Source organism: Oryzias latipes, chromosome 2, assembly GCF_053564925.1.
Source record: "Oryzias latipes strain Hd-rR chromosome 2, Olatipes_Hd-rR_3.1".
Taxonomy (NCBI): domain Eukaryota; kingdom Metazoa; phylum Chordata; class Actinopteri; order Beloniformes; family Adrianichthyidae; genus Oryzias; species Oryzias latipes.
Genome location: NC_136238.1, coordinates 44,789,496 through 44,812,525, shown reverse-complemented (window position 1 = coordinate 44,812,525; position 23,030 = coordinate 44,789,496). Strand labels below are relative to the sequence as shown.

The following is a 23,030-nucleotide window of genomic DNA, read 5'->3' as shown; positions in this document are numbered from 1 at the left end:
CAGAGCCTGATCATCTGCTGATGGATTCTTCTGGAAACATGTGGAACACTCATGAAGGAGCTTTCTTCTCTGCTCTGTCAGCAGATGTTGGTCTGCAGGAGATGTTTGGAGAACATCAGATCAGTCTGAGGAGCAGAAGTCAACATGTGGCTGAAGGAACTGAAGAAGCAGGAAGAGAAACGCTCCTCAACAGGGTCTACACTGAGCTCTACATCACAGAGGGACTGAGACCAGAGGCTCACACCCAACATGAGGTGATGCAGCTGGAGACCACCACCAAGACCAACCAGCTCCATGACACTGCAATCAAGAACCCAGACATCTTCAAAGTCCTCCCTGACCAACACAGATCCATCAGAGTGGTTCTGACCAGCGGAGTTGCTGGAGCTGGAAAAAGCTTCTCAGTGCAGAAGTTCACTCTGGACTGGGCCGAGGGCTTGGGAAACCAAGACATCAGTGCTGTGGTTCCTCTGTCCTTCAGGGAGATGAACTTGATCAGAGATGAGCAGCACAGTCTTCTCACTCTGATCCAGCTGTTCCATCCAACACTCCAGAAGATCCCAGCAGAACAGCTGTCTGTCTGCAAACTTCTGTTCATCTTTGATGGTCTGGATGAAAGCAGACTTTCTCTGGACTTCAACAACAGTCCGGTGGTGTCTAAAGTCACACACAAGTCCTCAGTCAACGTGCTGCTCACTAACCTCATCCAGGGACGTCTGCTGCCCTCAGCTCTGGTCTGGATCACTTCCAGACCTGCAGCAGCCAATCAGATCCCTCCTTCATGTGTGGACAGACTGACAGAAGTCCGAGGCTTCAATGATGCTCAGAAGGAGGAGTACTTCAGGAGGAGGTTCCCAGATGGAGAGCTGTCCAGCAGAATCATCTCCCACATCAAGGGCTCCATGTCCCTCTACATCATGTGTGAAGTTCCAGTCTTCTGCTGGATCACTGCTGTGGTTCTGGAGAACCTGCTGACCACAGAGCAGAGAGGAGAGCTGCCCACCACCCTGACTGACATGTACTCCCACTTCCTGATGGTCCAGACCAAGAGGAAGAAGAACAAGTACCAGCAGGAACATCAGACAAGTCCACAAGAGCTGACAGAGACTGACAGGGAAGTTCTTCTGAAGCTGGGGAGGCTGGCATTTGAACATCTGGAGAAAGGAAACATCATGTTCTACCAAGAAGACCTGCAGCAGTGTGGTCTGGATGTCACAGAGGCCTCAGTGTACTCTGGAGTTTGTACTGAGATCTTCAGAAGAGAGTGTGAGATCTTCCAGAAAGCGGTCTACAGCTTTGTTCATCTGAGCGTTCAGGAGTTTCTGGCTGCAGTCTACGTGTTCCACTGTTACTCCAACAGGAAGGTAAAGGTCATTAAGGACTTCCTGAAGGACAACATGGAGAACCTATCCCTAGATGAGTTTCTGAGTAGAGTCATGAAGAAATCCCTGAAGAGTAGAACTGGACACCTGGACCTGCTGGTTCGCTTCCTTCATGGTCTCTCTGTGGAGTCCAACCAGAGACTCTTAGGAGGCCTGCTGGGTCAGACAGAGAAGAATCCAGAAACCATTCAGAGAGCCATCAACAACCTGAAGGAGATCAACAGTGAAGGAGTTTCTCCTGACAGAAGCATCAACATTAAAGGAGTTTCTCCTGACAGAAGCATCAACATCTATCACTGTCTGATGGAGATGAAGGACCTCTCAGTTCATCAGGAGATCCAAGAGTTCCTGAAGTCAAAGAACAAATCAGAGAAGAAACTCTCAGAGATCCACTGCTCAGCTCTGGCCTACACTCTGCAGATGTCAGAGGAGGTTCTGGATGAGCTGAACCTGAACCAGTACAAGTACAACACATCATCAGATGAGGGTAAACGGAGACTGATCCCAGCTGTGAGGAACTGCAGAAAGTTCAGGTGAGTCCAGAAGTGACTGTGATGATAAATCAGATAGGTGTTCAGATCGTCTGTTGGGTTGAATGGGTCTTGACCCAGAAGCAGGGCAGAAGCTGAAAGTGGATGAAATTATAGTATTTTATTTCGTCCCAGTGGTGGTGGAGGGTTCTGGCTTGGAAGATTTGTGGCTTGGACGGATGACTGAATGGAGACCTGCCAGTCTGGTGGGAGTAGTGACGACTGATGAATGGAGCTTTGCTTGGTGTCCTGATGTATGGCAATCAGTGACCAATGGTGGAGGTGAAGCTCGTAGCAATTCCTGAAGAGGCAAAACATAGAATGGATAAGCTTGCAGGTAGAATGTGGCACTTTGCAAAGAGCTTGGCTTAAGGCTTGGCTTAGAGCTTAGCATGAGTCTGTACTCTACCGCATGAAGCAGAGGGACTGACGTCGGCTGAAGGGTGAGGAACCCAGATGATTCCCAGGTAGGAGTGGAAATAGACCAGGATCCTAACATCTTCAACATTCATGTAGCATTGTGGTCACACATTTCATTCAAACACCACCATTAGAAGAATCAACACATACCAGCATTTAGGTTTGATTTCTAGAATTCCGTCAAACTCTCCAGACCTTCCTGCTGTAATAATAATAATCTATAGCTGCAACTATGATCACAGATTCTGTTTAGTTTTCCATTTAGACTTCCTTCTAATCAGATTACAAATAATGAAATGTTTGTAAATGATTAGAAGAAAAAAACATGAAAGAAAATCACTTTGTTTTAACACACATACGTTCTTTTTAGCTAAAGAGCAAAGAAGGATTACATTTCAGAATCAGGTTTACTGTCACATGCACAGCTTTTTCACTTGCATACAAAATGCTGTTCCAGTTCAGCCTGAACAAGATCAGACGTACAACAGAAATACACACAAACAGTTCAAAGTTGGATGAGGCGCAGCCATGTTAGGCGCGCCTTGCTTAGCATGGGCATGGATGGATTACCACATGGGGTGGGGGCATCGGTGACCAGAAAAAAGTCGTATCTTAATACTGCTTAACACTGTGGAGCCCTCTAGTTGCCAGTGGTAAAAAAAATCTGATAATCCGTGTGCACAGTCTACTAATCTGTGCGCACGGATTAATCAATTGTGGTTGTACTGTTGCGCAATCGTGCATGCACAGATTGCATAATAATTGAATAAATTCCTGGTCTTTTAACAGAGACGTATTAAACCACCAGGTTGTACTTGAGGATGAGGATGTTCCCATAGAAATATTTATAGAAACTGGTGCATGATCACTGATAATAATTGGATGGATATTGGAGCTTTGAATATTTTTTAAAAGGGAGTTACTGATTAATAAATAGTCTAAATGGGAGTGTGAATGATGAACTGGAGAGAAAAAGGTGAACCCCTTAGTGTTTGGATGACATGAGCGCCAAGCGTCGCAGAGACCCAGATCATTCATGTACTGCTGTAGGATACATGCAGACCGCCATGTACGCTGGTTTGCTGCTGTGCTGAGTCTGTCAAGTTCAGGGTCCAAAACAAGGTTGACGTCTCCTCCTATAATGATTGTGACACCAGATCACCAGATCATTCATGTACTGCTGTAGGATATTAACACTTGAGTTAACACTGTCATTCTCTTTGGCCCAGAGCAGAGTCCACGCACATTCCAGGTAACGATGTTAAGACTGTTCATAGCTGTTCTAACCGGGAGAGTGCAAGGCTAAATAGTGCGTGTGCCCGTCCGTGTGCGCGTGCCCGCTGTGCGTTCCTGCTACACTGACAAGCGCTGTGCGTTGTGGGTGAACGTGTCTTGGCTGTGGGCTGCATGTTACGTGCGTCCTGTGTGAGCCTAAGTGAGGTTTTTGCAGTTTATCAACGTGTGTGTGCGGGATCGCGTGTGCATGCTCTTATGCGCGCTAGTATGCGCGCGCGCCCGTTCCGTGCATAAATAAATACTCACCGTGGTTGCGTTGACTTTACCTGATTCACATATGAGAACATGGGAAGGGGGGGGGGACAAGAGAAAAGAGAGAGGGAAAGAGAAAAAACAAAAACAACAAAACAACAAAACAACAACAGAAACATGAATGTGAGAGAAAGAAAAAACAGTTTTCCTGAGAGGTGTGGATGATTGATGATCCGATTATTTCCTATTCAATTAAATAAGTTTGCGGGTTTCTTCTGGGCGGCGCAGATGTCAGTGCGCCTCTGAAAGCCTTCAGCACAGCCAGGGTGTTACCTCTGGGTCCCGGAACAGCTTGCCGTTCACAAAAAGTTTATCAACGGCAACCACCGCGCGGGCTCCAGCAGACAGGTGCTTCCTCCTCAGCGGGAAGAGGATTTTCCGCCGGCGGAGGATCTCGACCGGAAACTGGTCATTCACGCTCAAGTTCGTTCCCTTCAGCTCCTGGTCTCGGCCCTTCACCAGCTCCTTTTGTTTATAATGCTCAAATTTGGCAACAATTGGACACATGTTAGTCAGTGACTGCGCTCATGTTCACAGCCATGCTCCAGCTGGTCCTGAAGGAGACGTTGTCATGGCAACAGGTTTCTCATAGCTGGAAGAAGCTCGTCTTCAGGATCAGACAGGAAAAGATGCAGATGTTGTTCTGGAAAATGCAGAGAACAACAATGCTGAGTCGTGGTTCCACAGAGTTCAGAGGAGCAGAACCCAGAATGTGCTGTTTCCATGACAACATCAACAGCTTCCAGAAAGGATCAAGTCCAGATTTAGAAAAGCTCTTTGAGAACAGAAACAGTCACTTTAGCCTCTTTCTACCAAGAAGAGCTTCTGGAAAGTTCTGCCTGAAGGTTGGTGCTGCTGTGGTTCTGTTCATGACGGGAGACGTGGACCTGAGGAGGAAACTGGATCAAAGTTCTGCAACAGAACAGGAAGATGAACTGTTGTTGTTTACAGCTTCAGAGCTGAAAATATCAGTTTGGAAATGGAAACCAACATTTGAAAACATTCAATTATCCTCATCATCATGGTCAGAGTGACAGCTGTCAGTCTCTGTGATCCAGATGTTCTACTGGTAACTTTGGGGTTCAGACCTCAGATCACTGACAGACTGAGGGCAGCATGAAGCTCCATGGAGCTCCACCTTCTCTCCTCCAGCTGCAGATGAAAGAAAGATCTGAGAGAGACTGATGAGGAGGACTGTTTCATGATGAAGATGAAGCTCTGATGAAGAGAGAAATGTCCAACTGGAACTTCATCACAGCCTGAATTCATCATAGATCACCTGTTTCTGTCTTTCTTTCTCTTCACAGACTTCCATATTGTGAACTCTCAGAGACTGACTGGGAAATTGTGGCCTCAGCTCTGAAGTCCAACCCGTCCCACCTGACAGAACTGGACCTGAGCGACAACAGCCTGGAGGATTCATCCATGAAGGTTCTGTGTTCTGGACTGGAGAGTCCAAACTGCAGACTGCAGACTCTGAGGTCAGAACATTGAAGCTGCTGGTTGGTTCATTTCTACATTTGTTGTTCTTCACTGAAGCGGAAAGGTTTGGATTCAAAGATTTTCTGGATTTTCCACAAATTGAACATCTTTGGTTCTTTGAAGAGTCTGCAGTGGAAGAAAACAGCTGCTTAGATTTTCTGTAGAACAAAGATGTTTCCATGGCAACAGAAGGTTCAGCTGTTGGAACTTTTGACAGATTTCTGAGTTTAAAGAATCAGAAAACAAACAAGAACTGAAACAGAAATCAAAGCTGCCTGAAAGCTGACCGAGGTCAAAGTTCAGATCAGACACAGCAGAGCACGTGAGCGTGCACGTGCACAAACACACACAGACACACACAAGTGTCAGTCAGACTAGAGAGGAAAATCAGAGAAAGGAGAGTTCTGGTGCAGAAATGAAAGAATTGAGTAAACCTGCAGAGGCAGATCTGTAGCTGCACATCAGTTTAATGTCAGACAATATTTTCAAGGACCAGAGTCTACCAGGTTCAAGTTATAAGATTAACAATATTTGATAAAGGATTAAATGAGTTAGCGTCAGCACGCTGCACCACAGCAGCACTTCTGTCAGAGATCAGTGGTCCAGAGTGTCAGAATCTCTCAGTCTTCTGTTCTCTCCAATGGTTAACTAGACTCCTTCTGAGGGGGTTCCTCTGTGTGGATCAGTTTCCATGGAAACCAGAGTCTGGGAGTCAGAAACTGGACTTTATTGTTGAAATGAAACATTTATTGTTCACATTTAGATTTGATATTTACATTTAGATCAACAGATGATGTTCATTTGTCATTGTCACTGGTACAGAACATTATAGAAACTGATCTTTGGTCAGAGCTTCATTTACTGGGTTCTGGGAATCTGGGTAGTAATCTGATACTAAATATTTACAGGGTTAATATCACAAATATTGACACTTTTTTCTTGAAATTTGAATCTAGAATAATGTTAGAAATACAAATTTGTGTAAATTAATTGTATAATGAAACAGGACAGAGACTTTGACCAAATAACCATGTTTATTAAGTAGTTACAATAATCTGAACTGAACAACCATCACATATAAAACATGTATATTAATAATGGCAGAATAAGAAGAAAACAGTAACTATAGTGTAAAATGTAAAAGAGCAGAAATGTAACAGAAATGTGAGAACAGCAACACAAACGTAGATTAGTAAACATAAAGGCAGTGATAAAATAGAAAAGTCATTAGTGGAAAAGTAAACCAAAGTAACACTGTCATAAATATGATCTATGATAGGTTTGGTGCAAATATGTGGCTCTTTAGTGACTCTGTCCACTCTCCCATGAATCAGGGAGGGGAGGGGCAAGGTGTGGGCAGTGGGGGGGGGGGGCAAGGTGGGGGCAGTGGGGGTTAATGGTCTGGTGGAAGTGTTGATATCTTCCACCACAATAAACTCAGTTTGACAGCAGCTTCACTGTCAGGAAACATTCCAGCTACGGTCACAGAGAAAACTGTGTGATGGGGGGGCATCAGCATCATGAGGGTTTCAGACCAGGAAGCCTAAAGTTCTGGACTTTTCATTGGAAGTGGCCGCTTGAAACGTAAGTCGACTCAGCTGGTGTGCAGTGCAGGGGGAGGGGAAGGGGCTTGGTCACAGTGGTCTTTGTGTGCATGCATAGACACATGGAATATTAGAGGGAACATTCCTGCCACCAGAGTGCCACTGAGCAACCTCCAAATGTGCCAGGGTGGTGGCTGACCAATGGCAAACAACTGTCCATCACTGTTGAATTCTAACTTTATTTAAACTTTAGCAGACGGGTGTAAAATAGTGACTGCTGCCGCCCCATTCCAAGTTCCACTGGGTGACCAAACTGTCCTTTAGGTCTCTGCTCGGTGGCATTTTGGTAAATGTGACCATAGCTTCACTCAGACTTTCATTGGTGGCATTTTGGTAAATGTGACCATAGCTTCACTCAGACTCTCATTGGTGGCATTTTGGTAAATGTGACCATAGCTTCACTCAGACTCTAGTTGGGGGCATTTTGGTAAATGTGACCATAGCTTCACTCAGACTCTAGTTGGGGGCATTTTGGTAAATGTGACCATAGCTTCACTCAGACTCTCATTGGTGGCATTTTGGTAAATGTGACCATAGCTTCACTCAGACTCTCATTGGTGGCATTTTGGTAAATGTGACCATAGCTTCACTCAGACTCTAGTTGGGGGCATTTTGGTAAATGTGACCATAGCTTCACTCAGACTCTAGTTGGTGGCATTTTGGTAAATGTGACCATAGCTTCACTCAGACTCTCATTGGTGGCATTTTGGTAAATGTGACCATAGCTTCACTCAGACTCTAGTTGGTGGCATTTTGGTAAATGTGACCATAGCTTCACTCAGACTCTAGTTGGTAGCATTTTGGTAAATGTGACCATAGCTTCACTCAGACTCTAGTTGGTGGCATTTTGGTAAATGTGACCATAGCTTCACTCAGACTCTCATTGGTGGCATTTTGGTAAATGTGACCATAGCTTCACTCAGACTCTAGTTGGTGGCATTTTGGTAAATGTGACCATAGCTTCACTCAGACTCTAGTTGGTAGCATTTTGGTAAATGTGACCATAGCTTCACTCAGACTCTAGTTGGTAGCATTTTGGTAAATGTGACCATAGCTTCACTCAGACTCTAGTTGGTGGCATTTTGGTAAATGTGACCATAGCTTCACTCAGACTCTCATTGGTTTTTAGAGACTGTTTCCAGAATCCACTGTTCTCTTCAGCACCATGAGGACTAGCTCCACAGTAACCTGCAGCATCATCAGCTAGACTTGATTGAAACTGTTCAGTAAAACAGCTGAACTGCTGCATTATGGGATCTGTAGTTACTTTGTTACCAGCGCTCCTTTAATAACAATAATATAAAATGATCTCACAGACCAGATGTGGTGGACCGAGCAGTAGAAGACAAGGACAGCAAACAGTTTTATCAAAAGTTTTCACATTTATTGTTCAAAATGTTTAAAACTAAATACTAAATGCTGATGGTCTAGTCTGGTTGATCTGTGGTGAGTTTCAGCTTCATGCAGGCGCTGAGACTTCCATCCGTTAACGTGATGGTAGGTCTGAATGTTCTGTAGATGTGAGACAGACTGCTCACATGCAGACGTGAAGACAAACATGGTCAGTACAGCAATCCTCACGCTGCAGTGTGGTATGTGACGGGCAGTGTGTTCTCATCAGAGCGCTTTTCACCTTGCTGCCTGAGCCCACTACCCCTCCCCTTTTCAAAGATGGGGGGGCGCATCTGCTGGGACGGCCAATCACAGGTTTCAGGCCGTTACAGATTTGGGGTTTTGATGCACAATACATTAGGCGCTGAATTAACACCATACTTTACAAACTGGCATGGCATCGTGCCTGAGAAAGACTGGTCTAATGAAACTTTTTGTTTTTTAAATAAAGATTTGTCTGTGAGCCAGATGTGGTCGTCAACAGAGCCAGATATAGCTGGCGATCCATAGGTTCCCGACCCCTGATGTAGGGTGTGGTGCAGTAGGTTACTGCCCTGATGGGGTGGCAGCATAGGCAGCCATCACACCAGATTAGCCTGGACAATATGACCAAGACATGAACCAGAATGGTTCATTTTAGCCACACTGACATGACAACATGACAAAAATCCAAGAATCCTCACAAATGAGTACCGTATTTTCACGACCAGAAGGCGCTTAAAAGGCTTCAATTTTCTCCAAAAGGTACAGAATGATCAGTTATTGAAAATATATGCAGATTATGTTACTTAGAAAAGTCATTGATATGATTAAAAAAATACTATATCAGTAAAATAGACAACACTGTTTCAGACATTTTCATAGAAAAATTTGATCAAGTATCCAAAGTTAAAAATATGTGCAAAATTATGTTACATTAGAAAATCATCAATCAATTTATCAATTTTTGGAGCAAGTGAAGTATTCATTCATCTTCTTGACCGTTTATTCCCTTTCAGGGTCACGGGGTTGCCGGTGTAGGTACCGGATGTTCTCGGGTTGCCGGATGTTCTCGGGGTCCTTCAGGGTCCTTCCAATGAGTTATATCACTAGAGGAGACATCACGTGGTTCCTCATAGGAGGAGAGCACCGCCATCTTGGTGAGGTCAAGTTTTGAAGACCAAACCACTTTTATAAAATTTAAAAAAGAGCTCTGTTTTTGCTTTCAATTACTTCATTATATGAAAAAGAAGAATGGCTTGAAATTACTTAGTTTTTTTCAGAAATACAAACTTCACGAGTACCCCTAACTTAACTAGTATTAGACTACTTAGATTTTTTCTATGTTCCTTTATTTTATTTTACTTATGTTTTTATTTATTTGTGTGTTATGTTCATTGTTTTTTTTTTCCCCTCTATTCTTTATTTGCTATGTCAATATGTTATATTTGGCGATGGTGACTGATCTTCGAGGCAATATTGATTACATCGTTATTGTTCGTTGTTAACGTTAACGTCATTGTTAATGTATGATACCGCAATTGTCAAAGTTTTTAAAAAAACTTAGCGACGTTAACTCATTGGTCGTGGCAACTTACAGCCAATCAAATAGTGTGACGTCATCATTGGTCCAAGGACCCCGAGAACATCCGGTACCCACACCGGAGCCTATCCTGGCCACTTGGGCGTAGGCAAGGGATGCCCTGGACTGGTCGCCAGTCTGTCGCAGGGTAGTGAAGTAATATAATTGAAAGTCAATCAATGTAACCATTTTCAATAATTGATTAATCATTTGTTTTATTATTTTTTTTTGTATTTTTATTTTTTAATTTTATAATAAGGTAATGCTGTGAAATAAAATTAAACATAAGGGTCCATAATCTGTCGATTGTAAAGGTTGGCATTTCTTCTTCTGCTGATTAACAGCCGATCTTCTGGGTTTAAACAGAGTTTCTAGTTCTCTTTCATGTTATGTCTGCAGACATTAGATTCAGGTCCATATCCTTCTTCAGCTGATATCAGCGGCGCTGAAAGTTGAGGTCAAGTTGTCTGCAGGTCAGAACTCTGCTGAGAATCAGGTTATGTTAGACTTTTGGAGAAAGTGATGAATCCAGGCGTCATATTTCTAGAAATGATTTGGCTCTTTGATTTATTACTGCATGTTGGTTCAGACGACCGTGATCAAACACTTCTCAAAGTCCTTCATGGTGTTCACAACCAGAACCTTCAAAGTCCAGTCAAAGTCAAAGTCAGCTTTATTGTCAAACATGCTGCATCCACGAGACATACAGCACAGATGACGTTGATTTTCTCTCACCCCACCACAGTGCAAGCAGCTTATAAAATAATAAATAAACAACATAAATGAAATAGATAAAATGACGGTAATAATGAGAATAACGATGACCAGGCCCCCCCACCCCCTAAGTTATGGAGTTAGCTATGGGAGACCAGAGAGACTGAATTCTTTCAAAGTTACTTGAACTTTGGGCTGACATTTTTTCCAAGCTAATATGATCAAGCAGCAGATTTCTGTGTTGACTTATATTTATATTTTTCTTGTTTTTCCAATTTATTAAAATAGTTTTTTTAGCAATGCAAAGAGTTATGAAAATGATAGAGCCTAATCCTCCTTCTACATCGATGGCACCCATGTCACCAAGCACACAAAGTGACGGTGAGGCCGTGATTGAAACCTTAAGCCAGACTGATAAATTGGCACATACCTGCTGCCAGAGAGCCTGGACAGGCGTGCAGAACCATAGTGCATGCATGTAATTATCGGGTAGATTACTGTCACAGTGCTGACAAATGTCTGAGTTGCTGAGACCCATCTTGAACATCCTCTGTCCAGTGTAGTAAATTCTGTGAAGAGTTTTAAAATGGATTAGCTGCAGATTTGGACTTTTTGTCAGTTTAAAGGTGTTTAGACAAAGTTCTGACCAATAGTTTTCATCTGTGCTGATGCTCAAATCTGCATCCCATTTTGTTGTCGGAAGTGAAATATTGTTATCTAAATTACATAAAAGTTTGTATATTTTGGAGAGAGTTTTATGTGACATCTGGTAGCTTTAAATCGTTGTCTCTGTATTTAAACTTTTTAGTAATAATTGATTTAAGTTGCTGATATTCCAAGAAGTTATTTATTCCATTTCTAATTAGTTATTAGTTATTTCTAATTAGTTATTTATTCTACATTTCTAATGGGTTTTATTTTGAAATTCCACATCAGATCCATCTGAAACTTATTTTGTGACATCACCAGATGGAATACTATCAGTGAGAAGTGAAATGAGTCTGTGGAAACTAGCAGTTTTTTTCTAAACATAAGTGAACATTATAGTAAATCCTCTTCAACATATGAATTTAATTTGGTCTTTAATTGATAATTCACCTGAAACATATAATTAAATATAAATATATAGTTATATACGGGGAGGGGGGCGTATGTGTAAATAGTATATACATATGAGAATAATGACAGTTCTTACTCTTTGCATTTACCTGAATGAAGGCCTTCTTGCTGTTACTACAATGTATGTAAAAAAGCAGCACACCGTATTAGAGAGAGGGCTCACTTGACAGCCGTTCGACGAGAGAGGCCTGGCTTGACACCAGTGAAACTATGCTGGACAAAAAGTCAGTGGATACATTCAAACTGTGCCTCTGTCTAATGACACCGTTTGCCTCAGAATAGATCCCATGGGCACAGACATTATGGAACAAGTTGTGGGGAAACTTGGCGACTCATTTTCACTGCAGCTGGATGAATCCAGATGTGAGTGGACATGCGCAACTTGTTGCATTTGTGAGATACATTGACACGGACAACATCTGTGAACACATTCTATTCTGCAAAGAAATGGAGGGGCGAACAACTGGAGAGGAGATTTTTAATGTGGTTAACGTTAATTATTATTTGTGAGCAAGTCTTTATTTATGAAGTTAATTTATTTATTTATAATGAAGTTATAGATTTATTTCTGTGATCAGATTTTTGTTATTCATATATATTTTTATTTTATCTATTATTAGCAGCATTTAGCACATTTGAGTTTTGACTGGTTTTCTGCCTTCTGGTGGTCAACGTCTTCTGTTTGTCTTTTTTGTTTGTCCATGCAATGTTTGCCATATGAATGTTTTTGTCAGCTTCACTGTTGTTTGGCTTGAATTAATCTGACTTTACAGCACTGTACCTCTTTTTTCTTCCAAAAATGTTTTGCCCGTGTCAGGGGTACTTGACTAAAAATGGATTTCTAAGGGGGGACATGACTGAAGAAAGTTAGAGAACCACTGCTATAGAGGACAAAATAGCTGGTCTGAACAACAAGATGGAAGCTGTTTATCTGGAGGACAACATTTCCTGATAAAGGGAGTTTACATGGAGGAATGAAAGCAGATCAAGACAATCCTGTTTAGACTTTAGTCTTCTTTCAAAGGATGTAGACAAAGAGAATGTTTGTGCAGACATTTGAACAACACACTAACTGAACACAAAGCTTTAACCATCAACATAGGATTATTTCCTGGTGATAATGAAATATCTGTTACTGGAAACTGAACAGCACATTATTAAACATGAATGTGTTCAATCAGTGATTCAGAGACTCATTCAACTTTACTGGATAAAGATCAACAGGAAAAGGCTGACAGCTCCAACTGGGAAGTCTGAAAATGGGAAGTTTCTGCATATTTGTGAAGATATGGCAGCATCCAGGCTAAATCTAGACGTAGATTAGAAGAAGAAATGATCTCTGACATCACTGAACTCTCTAGTTTCACTTTCATCAGCAGGTTTTCCTGACGTGGACTCTGATCTACAAACATCATTTTTCTCCTCAGAGCTACTAGATTTGGAATAATGCAGATATTCTACACAGAAACCAGAGTAGTATTCTAGAAAGTGTTTCTCTAGAGACACAACTGATGGATCCACAAGGTAACCTGATGTCATCCGTTGAGTTTCTGTCCACCTATAGTCTGCATGTCTCACCTGCAGAGTTTGCATTGGTTACTGGAGCATCCCAATGCTGTTAGACTTCTGTGGAGCAGTTCTCCTTCAAATCCTCCATGTTCTCCTCCAAAGGAACAGAATTGTGGTGGAAACAGATGTTTTTCAGCTGACAGGAAGAACCCAACTATCCGTTCTCTGTTTCAGAATGAGACAGCCACTAAAGCCCACGTTATCTCTGACTGGAACAGGTTTGATGGAAAAGGTTTGGTTCCTGCCCCAAAAGTATTTCATCACCAAGAAATTTAAAGACATTTCTTTCAGAATTCTACATACATTTTACCCTCAGAAACACTTTTTTACCAAATGTAAACAGATCTGGACAGAAACTGTTCATTTTTTTCGTTCCTCACCAGAAACTGAGCCTCATCTTTTCTGGTTTTGCTCTTTCACTCCAACATTTTGGAAAGATTTGACTCATTTTACTTATTTCACTGGTGTCCATGTAATCCATGGACACCAGTGAAGATCACAAATCATTGAAGAGAAAAGGATTAGAGCTCTGTCTAGTGGGTCTAGATGACCCAACTCCCAATGTTAAAGTGCCTAGGATAGAACAAGGGTCAATCCAGAGAACATTTATGTTGTTAAATTAATAATAGTTATGGCTAAATATTTCATTCATAAGTGTAAAAATACGGACAAAAACAGTTCTTGATGTTCTTCGGAAAGAAATGATTCTGTATTTAAATAGTCTTAAATCCTGCACTAACAGAAAACTGTTAGAACAGCGGAAACTATGGAGCCCTATTCTGTTAATGATTAAATAAATATGACCGAGTGAAATCACACAATCAACCAATAAATCTCTCATAAATATATAAAAAGATCATGAAACTGTGAAAAACCTGCACACAGATTTTAAATTAGCCATTATATAATATATATATATATATAATGTTATATCATATATATATAATATATATATGATATATGTAAAAACCATCCCAATATGTGCAATACCATCTCATCATGTGCAATACATTAAGTGCAATATATCTCTGCATTCATGGACACAGCAGGTTTCTTCTGTGTCTGTCATAACTACCTCTCTGCAGAAATTTCTATTGTAAATTTTGTTCTTTTGTAGTTTGTAATTTGTAAATTTTGCCCTTCATTTTGAGAAATTATTTTATTTTATTATTATATTATTCTGCGAGTTCTTTTTCTCTTGCATGTTTGCACTGAATAGTGAGCGGCTTTAATTTCACTGCATGTGTGTGTGATGTGAATTGTACATGTGTACAGTCACAATAAAGGCATTCTATTCTATTCTATATTATTGAATATATTTCATTTTGCTCTAAAAACTTGTTCATTATTTAAAACAGCATTTTAAAATATTCATTTTTAATCATGTTGAATGTTATTATAATTCTATTGTTTTTTTCAGAAGCTCAGATTTCTAAATCAATATTTTCCAAAGTGTTTTTATTTCATGTTGCTGTTTTTCAGAATGACTTATTTATTTCATGAAGAGCTTTTCCAGCAGAATGAGTCTGTCTGTCAATCAAACCAGACCAGGCGGAGTTACTTTTCTGATTGGCTCCTCCTTTACTCAGACATGAGGAGCAGCACCCTGACTACATCCATCAGAATGTTGAGAAAGCAGGTTTATTTATTTTGAAGAGTTCTACATGGTAACAATGTTTCCATGTTTGAGTTCACAACATCATCCCAGCTTCAGCTCCCTGGATGACAGTCGCTGTAGCATCAAGTTAATGCTTGCTGTCCTGCGTTGATACGTTAGGGACAAATAAAACCAGAGAACCTGTCTCCATCAAGATCAAACCTCTCATCAGGTTCAGGAGTCCCTAGCAGGCTGGTTCCGCTCTCTGCAGCGGGTCTTTCTGGCCGGCAGCTTGCCTTCCTGGAGCCTCCACAGTGATGGCGTGTGAGGGAAACAGACTGGATCTGTGAGCACAGACAAACAGAGCAGAGAAGAGCTCTGGGAGAAGGGTCAGGCATCTTTTTGTTGGGTCTGACACTTTTCAGATGAAAAATGGGACACTATCTAGCAATCCTGCACAGAGAAAGAGAGTCTGGAGTATTTCAACAGGAACTTCAAGACGTGGACGACCGGCGCTAAAAGGAAGCTCCTCTGTGGTCCACAGGAACCCTCTAACTACAAAAACAGAGTCGTCCATGTTTGCATTTTCGGCAGCAGACAGATTGTTTGTCTCCATTTGATCCTCTAATGTCAGCAGAAATATGTTGTCTCTCTGACTGAAACACCACAGAGCAGGTATCCAGGAACACGAGTGGATCTCCAGGAATCAGCCAATGAGCGTTTAGATCCCACCCACTTTCCCTGATTGACAGACAGACTCATTCTGCTGGAAAAGCTCTTCATGAAATAAATGTCATTCTAAAAAAAAGCAACATGAAATAAAAACAAAGATACTTTGGAAAATATTAATCCAGAAATCCAAGGTTCTGAAAATAAGACATATAATTATAATATTCAACATGATTAAAAATGAATATTTAAAAATTCTGTTTTACAATAATGAACAGGCTTTTAAAGCAAAATGAAATGCATTTGATAATATAATGGCTAATTTAAAATCTGTGTGCAGGTTTTTCACCATTTCATGATCTTTTGATATATTTATGAGTTGATTTATTGGTTGATCGTGTGATTGCACACGGTCATATTTATTTATTTAATTATGAACGGTATAGGACTCCATATATTAGTGATTGAGTTTGTTTCATTTTGTTAAATAGGACAAGAAAAAAAAGAGGGGGGGTGATGTAATTTAGTTTATTACTTTCTCTGATTCTATTTATTGGTTCATTTGTAAGTCCCTCTATCTAAAACATTGTGATTGGTTCCTGATCTATATAAGGGGGGAACAGGTGAGGAAGAAAGGAGAGATGGACAGTTGGAGACAGAGCACATGGGGACTTTTCCCTCCAGAGAGACAGACGGCTTCCAGTGTGTTTGTAGAGACATTTGGACACATTTGGATCAGAACATTGGTTGGTGAGTGGAGGAACTGTTTTCTGGATGGGAGTGAGAGTGGAGGCTGTGGTGTAACGTCCATCACGCTGGTCACATGGAAGCGGAGTCGTGGTCTTTCTGTTCTCTCTGGATCTGACTGGATTATTGCAACAAACTCCATGTTTTCCTAGAGCAACAACAGGCCTGCAAGGCTTTTTCTTGGCTTTAAGGTGCCGGTACCGGGACTAAACTGGACTGTGTGTGTGAGAAAAGCTCTGAAACGGTTTGAATGTTCTACGGTTTGGACTTCTGTGCTTTACTTTGTTAGAAACTAAAGGTGGTGATACGTGGGAAACTTTGATGGAGACATTGATTTGTCATTTGGATGGAAACCAGAGTTTTCTTTAGTTTAGATAGAGACTAAAAGGAGACATTTATGTTTTAGGAGAACTGCTGTCATTTATGATACATTTACACTAAATTGGAGGGTTTTATATTATTGGTTGTGGAATTATTCACATTTTAGCCAAAAAAATAAGTATTTAAATGTATTTTTACATAAACCATCCATGTTTTTACCTTCTGAACTCAGTGAATTCATAAATGATCATCACTAAACACTCTGATCAATTAGATTTTCACTTTGTGAAATCGATGACGTCATATTCACCGTTTAAATAAAAAGTAGTGATCATGATGTTAGAATTACTTCTAGAATCCAGGACACTAGATATTCCTGCACTAAAGCAGATTGAATTCTATTTAGCATATTATAGGAGTTTATGTTCATAATGACAGACTCAGTTTTATTGTTTTATGGACTTTATTTGATTGACAGCAGGTCAGTTTGTGCTGTTTGTGTAGTGATGAGAGGATCTTTAGTTGTTTGCAGACTGACTTGGAATATGAATCAGCAACAGAATAAATGTGGAACATCTGCCAAGTGGAGTCACATCTCTGTCTCCTCCTCCCTGTGTCCTGACCGACCCCCCCCCCCCCCCATCCTGTTTCCAGTTAAACTCCTCCCCCGAATCAGAGACAAAGTCCTCCATCCTCACAGTCCTCCATCCTCACAGTCCTCCCTAACAAGAAGTTAGGGAGCCTGTGTGTCTTTATTTAGTTTTTGAAATCAGACATTTTAGAAATGGAAGCTTTAAATCTATTGGATTGTAAATATTTAGTCATGAATAATTCCTGATAATCAATGACATTTCAATTCCTCGTCTGTTTAAACTTCATTTCAAGTCATTTCTAATCTATGTCATTTTCATTCCTGATCATGTTTTTGGGTCCAAATCCAACAGAAATGAGCAAACAGTGAAAATGTCATCTGTCAGTCTGTCATCTGGGCGGGTCCCACCTGACTGAATGGACCAAGTTCCTGGACCTCCAGCTGCATCACTGCTCCTGAACACACTTTTCTGTCTGATTGCAGGTTGAGGAACTGCAGTTTGTCAAAGATCAACTGTGAAGTTCTGGTCTCAGCTCTGAAGAAAAACCCGTCTAATCTGACAGAACTGGACCTGAGCCTGAACCAGAACCTGCAGGATCCAGGAGTTCTTCATCTGTGTGGTTTTCTGGAGAGTCCAGACTGCAGACTGCAGACTCTGAGGTCAGTAAAGAAGCTGAACTCCCTGAAGGATGAGAAGAACGGATCAGGTGAAGAACTTTCTGATGTTTCACTGGAAGATTTTCTGTCTACAGCCGTGTTTGAAACAAACTGATGATTGGTTCAGATTTTCTTCATCCATTGAATTGATTGTTCTGATGATTGATGGAAACTGATCTGTTTCAATCAGGATCTTGTAGATCAGGATCTCCAACCTATTTTAGAACACGGATCCATTTCATGTCAGAAAAATGTTCACAGATCGGCCTGTAGAAAGTTCAAGTTGGCGTCCAAATTAGTTTCAGCTTCCAGTTTTCAGAAAACCATTCAAAGGATTCTACATCAAATCTATTTGAGGAAAATAGTTTGAAAAGATCTTTAAATATTGAATCTAGAACAGACACTTCCTTTGAATGTCACTAGAACAACAAAAACACACAAAGTGTTCTTTGGTCAGAGCATCATTCAGTCACTGAAACCAGAAATGACTGCAGATTCATTTACCACTAGAAATGAAAAACTGTCACTTAGTTATTAAAAACAATTAATTATATGTGTTTAATTTACAGCTAAACAAAAATGCTTTAGTCATGAAGAAAAAAACTCTTCAAAGGGTTCAGACCAGAATAAATCCCAACAAATATGCCAAAAAAACATGTCAGAACCACAATCCAGCCAGTCTTCAAAGCACTGAACAGAACCAGCAGCTGCAGATGATATTCTGTTGGACTAAAATCAGGAGGGACTCTAGACTTTCTCAGTCCGTCTGTGGTAGAGGGAAGATCTTAAGCCCGAGTCAGAACCCCACCCGACCCGAATTTCTCTGACTTTTTTAACAAATATATTGTAATGTCTGCAAAGAAGCTCCTTAAGTGGACGGTTATCAAACAGCTCTTTATTAATCCTGGATGTCAGAACGGTTACCGCAGGAACCCAAAGTCACAGCCAGCTTCTGCTTACTCAGAGGGAGAACGTTCACCGAACACACACACACACACACACACACACGTAGACCCCGCCCCCTCCCACCACTCACCAGCCCACCGTTGATTGACAGACAATGTGGTCCAGCAACTGGCAGAAAGAGGGGGGCGCCGGCCACCTGCAGCTCTGCACACGTGTCATGAATGTAATCTTCCCTCCATAAGTCTGCATCTATTTTGTTTAGGTATCCCTGATATGGAGCAGCTAGAAGTCGAGGATAAACTCCAGACAGGGGAACTGAAAAGGCAAACATGCACCACAGCTGCAGTATTTCTCTGTGTAATGAAGCGAGTGCTTATCATCAAGATCTGTCTTTCACTCTCTGTGTCTGGCCTCTTATTCTGTGTTCCAGTGTTATTTTGTTGTGCAAATGCATTTATCATGATCATAGAAATATGTAGATTATTTTAACCTTAAGAAATCTGGTGTTTTTTTCTGCCAAAAATACTATGGGATACATTAAAATGCCTGATACTCAGTCAAGGAGTTTTTCAAAATCTCAAATGACACGTGAAGACCGTCTTTTTTCCCCATTTATGCTCCACGCGATGGCATGAGCGTCTGAGCGCACGAGTGTGTTCGTTGATCCAAGGCTCAGAGTTTACAGCGTTTAACCTTAAAGGAACAGTAACGTCTGAAATGCCCACAAACATGGTTCAAATCCTGCAGGACCTCATCAACGTTTCCACACTGGACGTCCACGGAGGAAACCTCAGAAGCTGAGAAAGCCGCTGAGAACTGCAGCGCCGTCTGCGCAGGAGTCAGGCGGCAGCGGTAAAAGATCAAATTCAAATGGAAAAGGAATGCTGAAATCTCCAAACACGCCAGGCTTCTCAGGAAGCGTTAGCAGATTGAGAACTCTTGGGTTAAAGGCTGCAGGATCTACGTCAAACCACTCGGTCCACCGGTTAAAGTTAACAATAATGTTGGGGGAAGAATTAGGGAAAAAATAAGAGTTTAGGGTAACAGGTTAAGCTAAGGGTAAAGTTAAAGGGTGGAGTTAAGGTTAATTTTAAGGGTAATGTCAATGTAAAAAAAAGGTTTAGGTAAATATGTATAGCTAAGGGTAAAAGTAAGGGGTAAAGTTAAGGGTAATGCTAAGTTTAAAAAAAGAATGGGTAAATATGCTGAGGCTAAGGGTAAAGTTAAGGAAGATTAAGTTAATGTTAACTTAAGGGTAAAATTAAGGGCTTAGGTTAAGGTGAATTGATTTTTTTTCAATGAACATTCATAAAACTTCACAGTGATGATTTAATTTTGAAATTATTTTATTTTAGTAAACACATTATATAAATAAATGTTTTGTTAATCTTCCAATTATTTTATTAGAAACTTTAGTTCCACACTGTTACCTGTTGCACAGGGAAGGTAATTAGTGCGACACCTGCCTTCACCACGTGGTCACTGCCCCTCCCTGTTCAGGTGGAGTGAGCAGTCTGTTTTCTGCAGTCTCCTCAATATTGTAAGTTAGCTGTTGAAAAACGGGTATTAGCTTCTTAAATATGTTTAAATAACTGACATGAAACTGCTGTAGAATCATGTACATTTATTTTTAACTATCTTTTTATGTTTTTGGAGCCACTTTTGATCACGCTTCTTTTTGCCTTTGCATGTAGGGAGCTGCACTTGTGCTTTCCACTAATGCCGTGTTCTTTTGTGCTGTTTTAAAGGCATTAAAGATGCAGTGACCAGAGTAGTCTCGTCCTCCTTATTGTGCATCGGCGACCAAACTGAATCCGTTATAAAGGGTAATGTTAAGGGAAAAAAGGAGGGGGTAATTATAGATAGATAGATGGACAGCAGTGGCCATTTCTAGACAGCAATGTCACAAAATGAATGGTCAAATATCTACTATTGTATTAACATTTTATTGTCTAAAAATGCGTTAAAACGTCCATCTTCAATGGGGCTGCTTGGAACGTTTTTTTTCAGCGCTTTGAAACTAGACGGTCATTGGATAAACGCTGCGATTATGTCCCGCCCACGGACGCTCAGCGTCTCTGGGGTGAATGGGGAGTGGGCTGTCTTTCTGTTCCTGTTGATGTCTGAGGACTAGACGACAGTGACGATGGATGGATTTACGCAGATCAATAAGCAAAAAATAGTCCTGCAGAATTTACTTTCAAATAAATAGACAATTTTATGAAAATGAGCTTCCCCTCTCTGACAGACCAGTAGCTGCCACTGATAGGCAGGCTGAGAGCTGAGAAATAAAATCCAGATTTTCCCAAAAATGATCTTCTAAACAACAAATTGAACTGAATCAATAAAACAGAAATTGATCTATTGACCGGCCCTATATCCAGATATGATCACACAACAGGCCAGATGTGGCCCCCCAGCCTTGAGCTTGACCCAAATGTCCTGAAGGATTTCTGGGTGATAAAAATGATTTTCACATTTTAGGATTCAAGATGAAGAAATACAATTTAATCTGACATTTTTGAAATGGAAGCTTTAAATCTAATGGATTGTAAATCTGTAGTCATGAATAATTCCTGATGATCAATGACATTTCAATTCCTCGTCTGTTTTAACTTCATTTCAAGTCATTTCTAGTCTATGTCATTTTCATTCCTGATCATGTTTTTGGGTCCAAATCCAAAAGAAATGAGCAAACAGTGAAAATGTCATCTGTCAGTCTGTCATCTGGGCGGGTCCCACCTGACTGAATGGACCAAGTTCCTGGACCTCCAGCTGCATCACTGCTCCTGAACACACTTTTCTGTCTCATTGCAGGTTGTGGAACTGCAGTTTGTCAGAGATCAACTGTGAAGTTCTGGTCTCAGCTCTGAAGAAAAACCCGTCTAATCTGACAGAACTGGACCTGAGCGGGAACCAGAACCTGCAGGATCCAGGAGTTGTTCATCTGTGTGGTTTTCTGGAGAGTCCAGACTGCAGACTGCAGACTCTGAGGTCAGTAAAGAAGCTGAACTCCCTGAAGGATGAGAAGAACGGATCAGGTGAAGAACGTTCTGATGTTTCACTGGAAGATTTTCTGTCTACAGCCGTGTTTGAAACAAACTGATGATTGGTTCAGATTTTCTTCATCAATTGAATTGATTGTTCTGATGATTGATAGAAACTGATCTGTTTCAATCAGGATCTTGTAGATCAGGATCTCCAACCTATTTTAGAACACGGATCCATTTCATGTCAGAAAAATGTTCACAGATCGGCCTGTAGAAAGTTCAAGTTGGCGTCCAAATTAGTTTCAGCTTCCAGTTTTCAGAAAACCATTCAAAGGATTCTACATCAAATCTATTTGAGGAAAATAGTTTGAAAAGATCTTTAAATATTGAATCTAGAACAGACACTTCCTTTGAATGTCACTAGAACAACAAAAACACACAAAGTGTTCTTTGGTCAGAGCATCATTCAGTCACTGAAACCAGAAATGACTGCAGATTCATTTACCACTAGAAATGAAAAACTGTCACTTAGTTATTAAAAACAATTAATTATATGTGTTTAATTTACAGCTAAACAAAAATGCTTTAGTCATGAAGAAAAAAACGGTTAAAAGGGTTCAGACCAGAATAAATCCCAACAAATATTCCTAGAAAACATGTCAGAACCACAATCCAGCCAGTCTTCAAAGCACTGAACAGAACCAGCAGCTGCAGATGATATTTTGTTGGACTGAAATCAGGAGGGACTCTAGACTTTCTCAGTCTGTCTGTGGTAGAGGTAAGATCTTCAGCCCGAGTCAGAACCTGACCCGACCAAAATTTCGCTGACTTTTTTATTAAATATATTGTAATGTCTGCAAAGAAGCTCCTTAAGTGGACGGTTATCAAACAGCTCTTTATTAATCCTGGATGTCAGAACGGTTACCGCAGGAACCCAAAGGCACAGCCAGCTTCTGCTTACTCAGAGGGAGAACGTTCACCGAACGCACACACACACACACACACACACACGCACACACACACACACGTAGACCCCGCCCCCTCCCACCACTCACCAGCTCACCGTTGATTGACAGACACTGTGGTCCAGCAACTGGCAGAAAGAGGGGGGCGCCGGCCACCCGCAGCTCTGCACACGTGTCGTGAATGTAATCTTCTTTCCATAAGTCAGCATCTATTTTGTTTAGGAAACCCTGATAGACGTCCATTGACTTCAATGGGGCTGCTTGG

The 23,030-nt window shown here is 41.0% G+C and overlaps 2 protein-coding genes across 7 annotated transcripts in view; one reads left to right on the top strand and one right to left on the bottom strand.

The window, feature by feature from the left end:
- LOC144989024 (NACHT, LRR and PYD domains-containing protein 12-like) overlaps window positions 1–23,030 on the top strand; it is a 166,787-nt gene that overhangs the window by 52,723 nt on the left and 91,034 nt on the right. For 3 of the 6 annotated variants that reach the window (XM_078940690.1, XM_078940685.1, XM_078940694.1), the window contains 4 exons: window positions 82–1,915; window positions 5,188–5,361; window positions 17,731–17,907; window positions 21,628–21,804. In XM_078940690.1, coding sequence (XP_078796816.1) covers window positions 82–1,915; window positions 5,188–5,361; window positions 17,731–17,907; window positions 21,628–21,804 — 2,362 coding nt within the window. The remainder of the gene's footprint in view (window positions 1–81; window positions 1,916–5,187; window positions 5,362–17,730; window positions 17,908–21,627; window positions 21,805–23,030) is intronic. The other 3 variants (XM_078940688.1, XM_078940699.1, XM_078940703.1) reach the window with 3 other exon arrangements.
- The window catches only part of LOC144989280 (uncharacterized), a 160,981-nt gene that overhangs the window by 77,212 nt on the left and 60,739 nt on the right, over window positions 1–23,030 (bottom strand). The window lies entirely within an intron of this gene.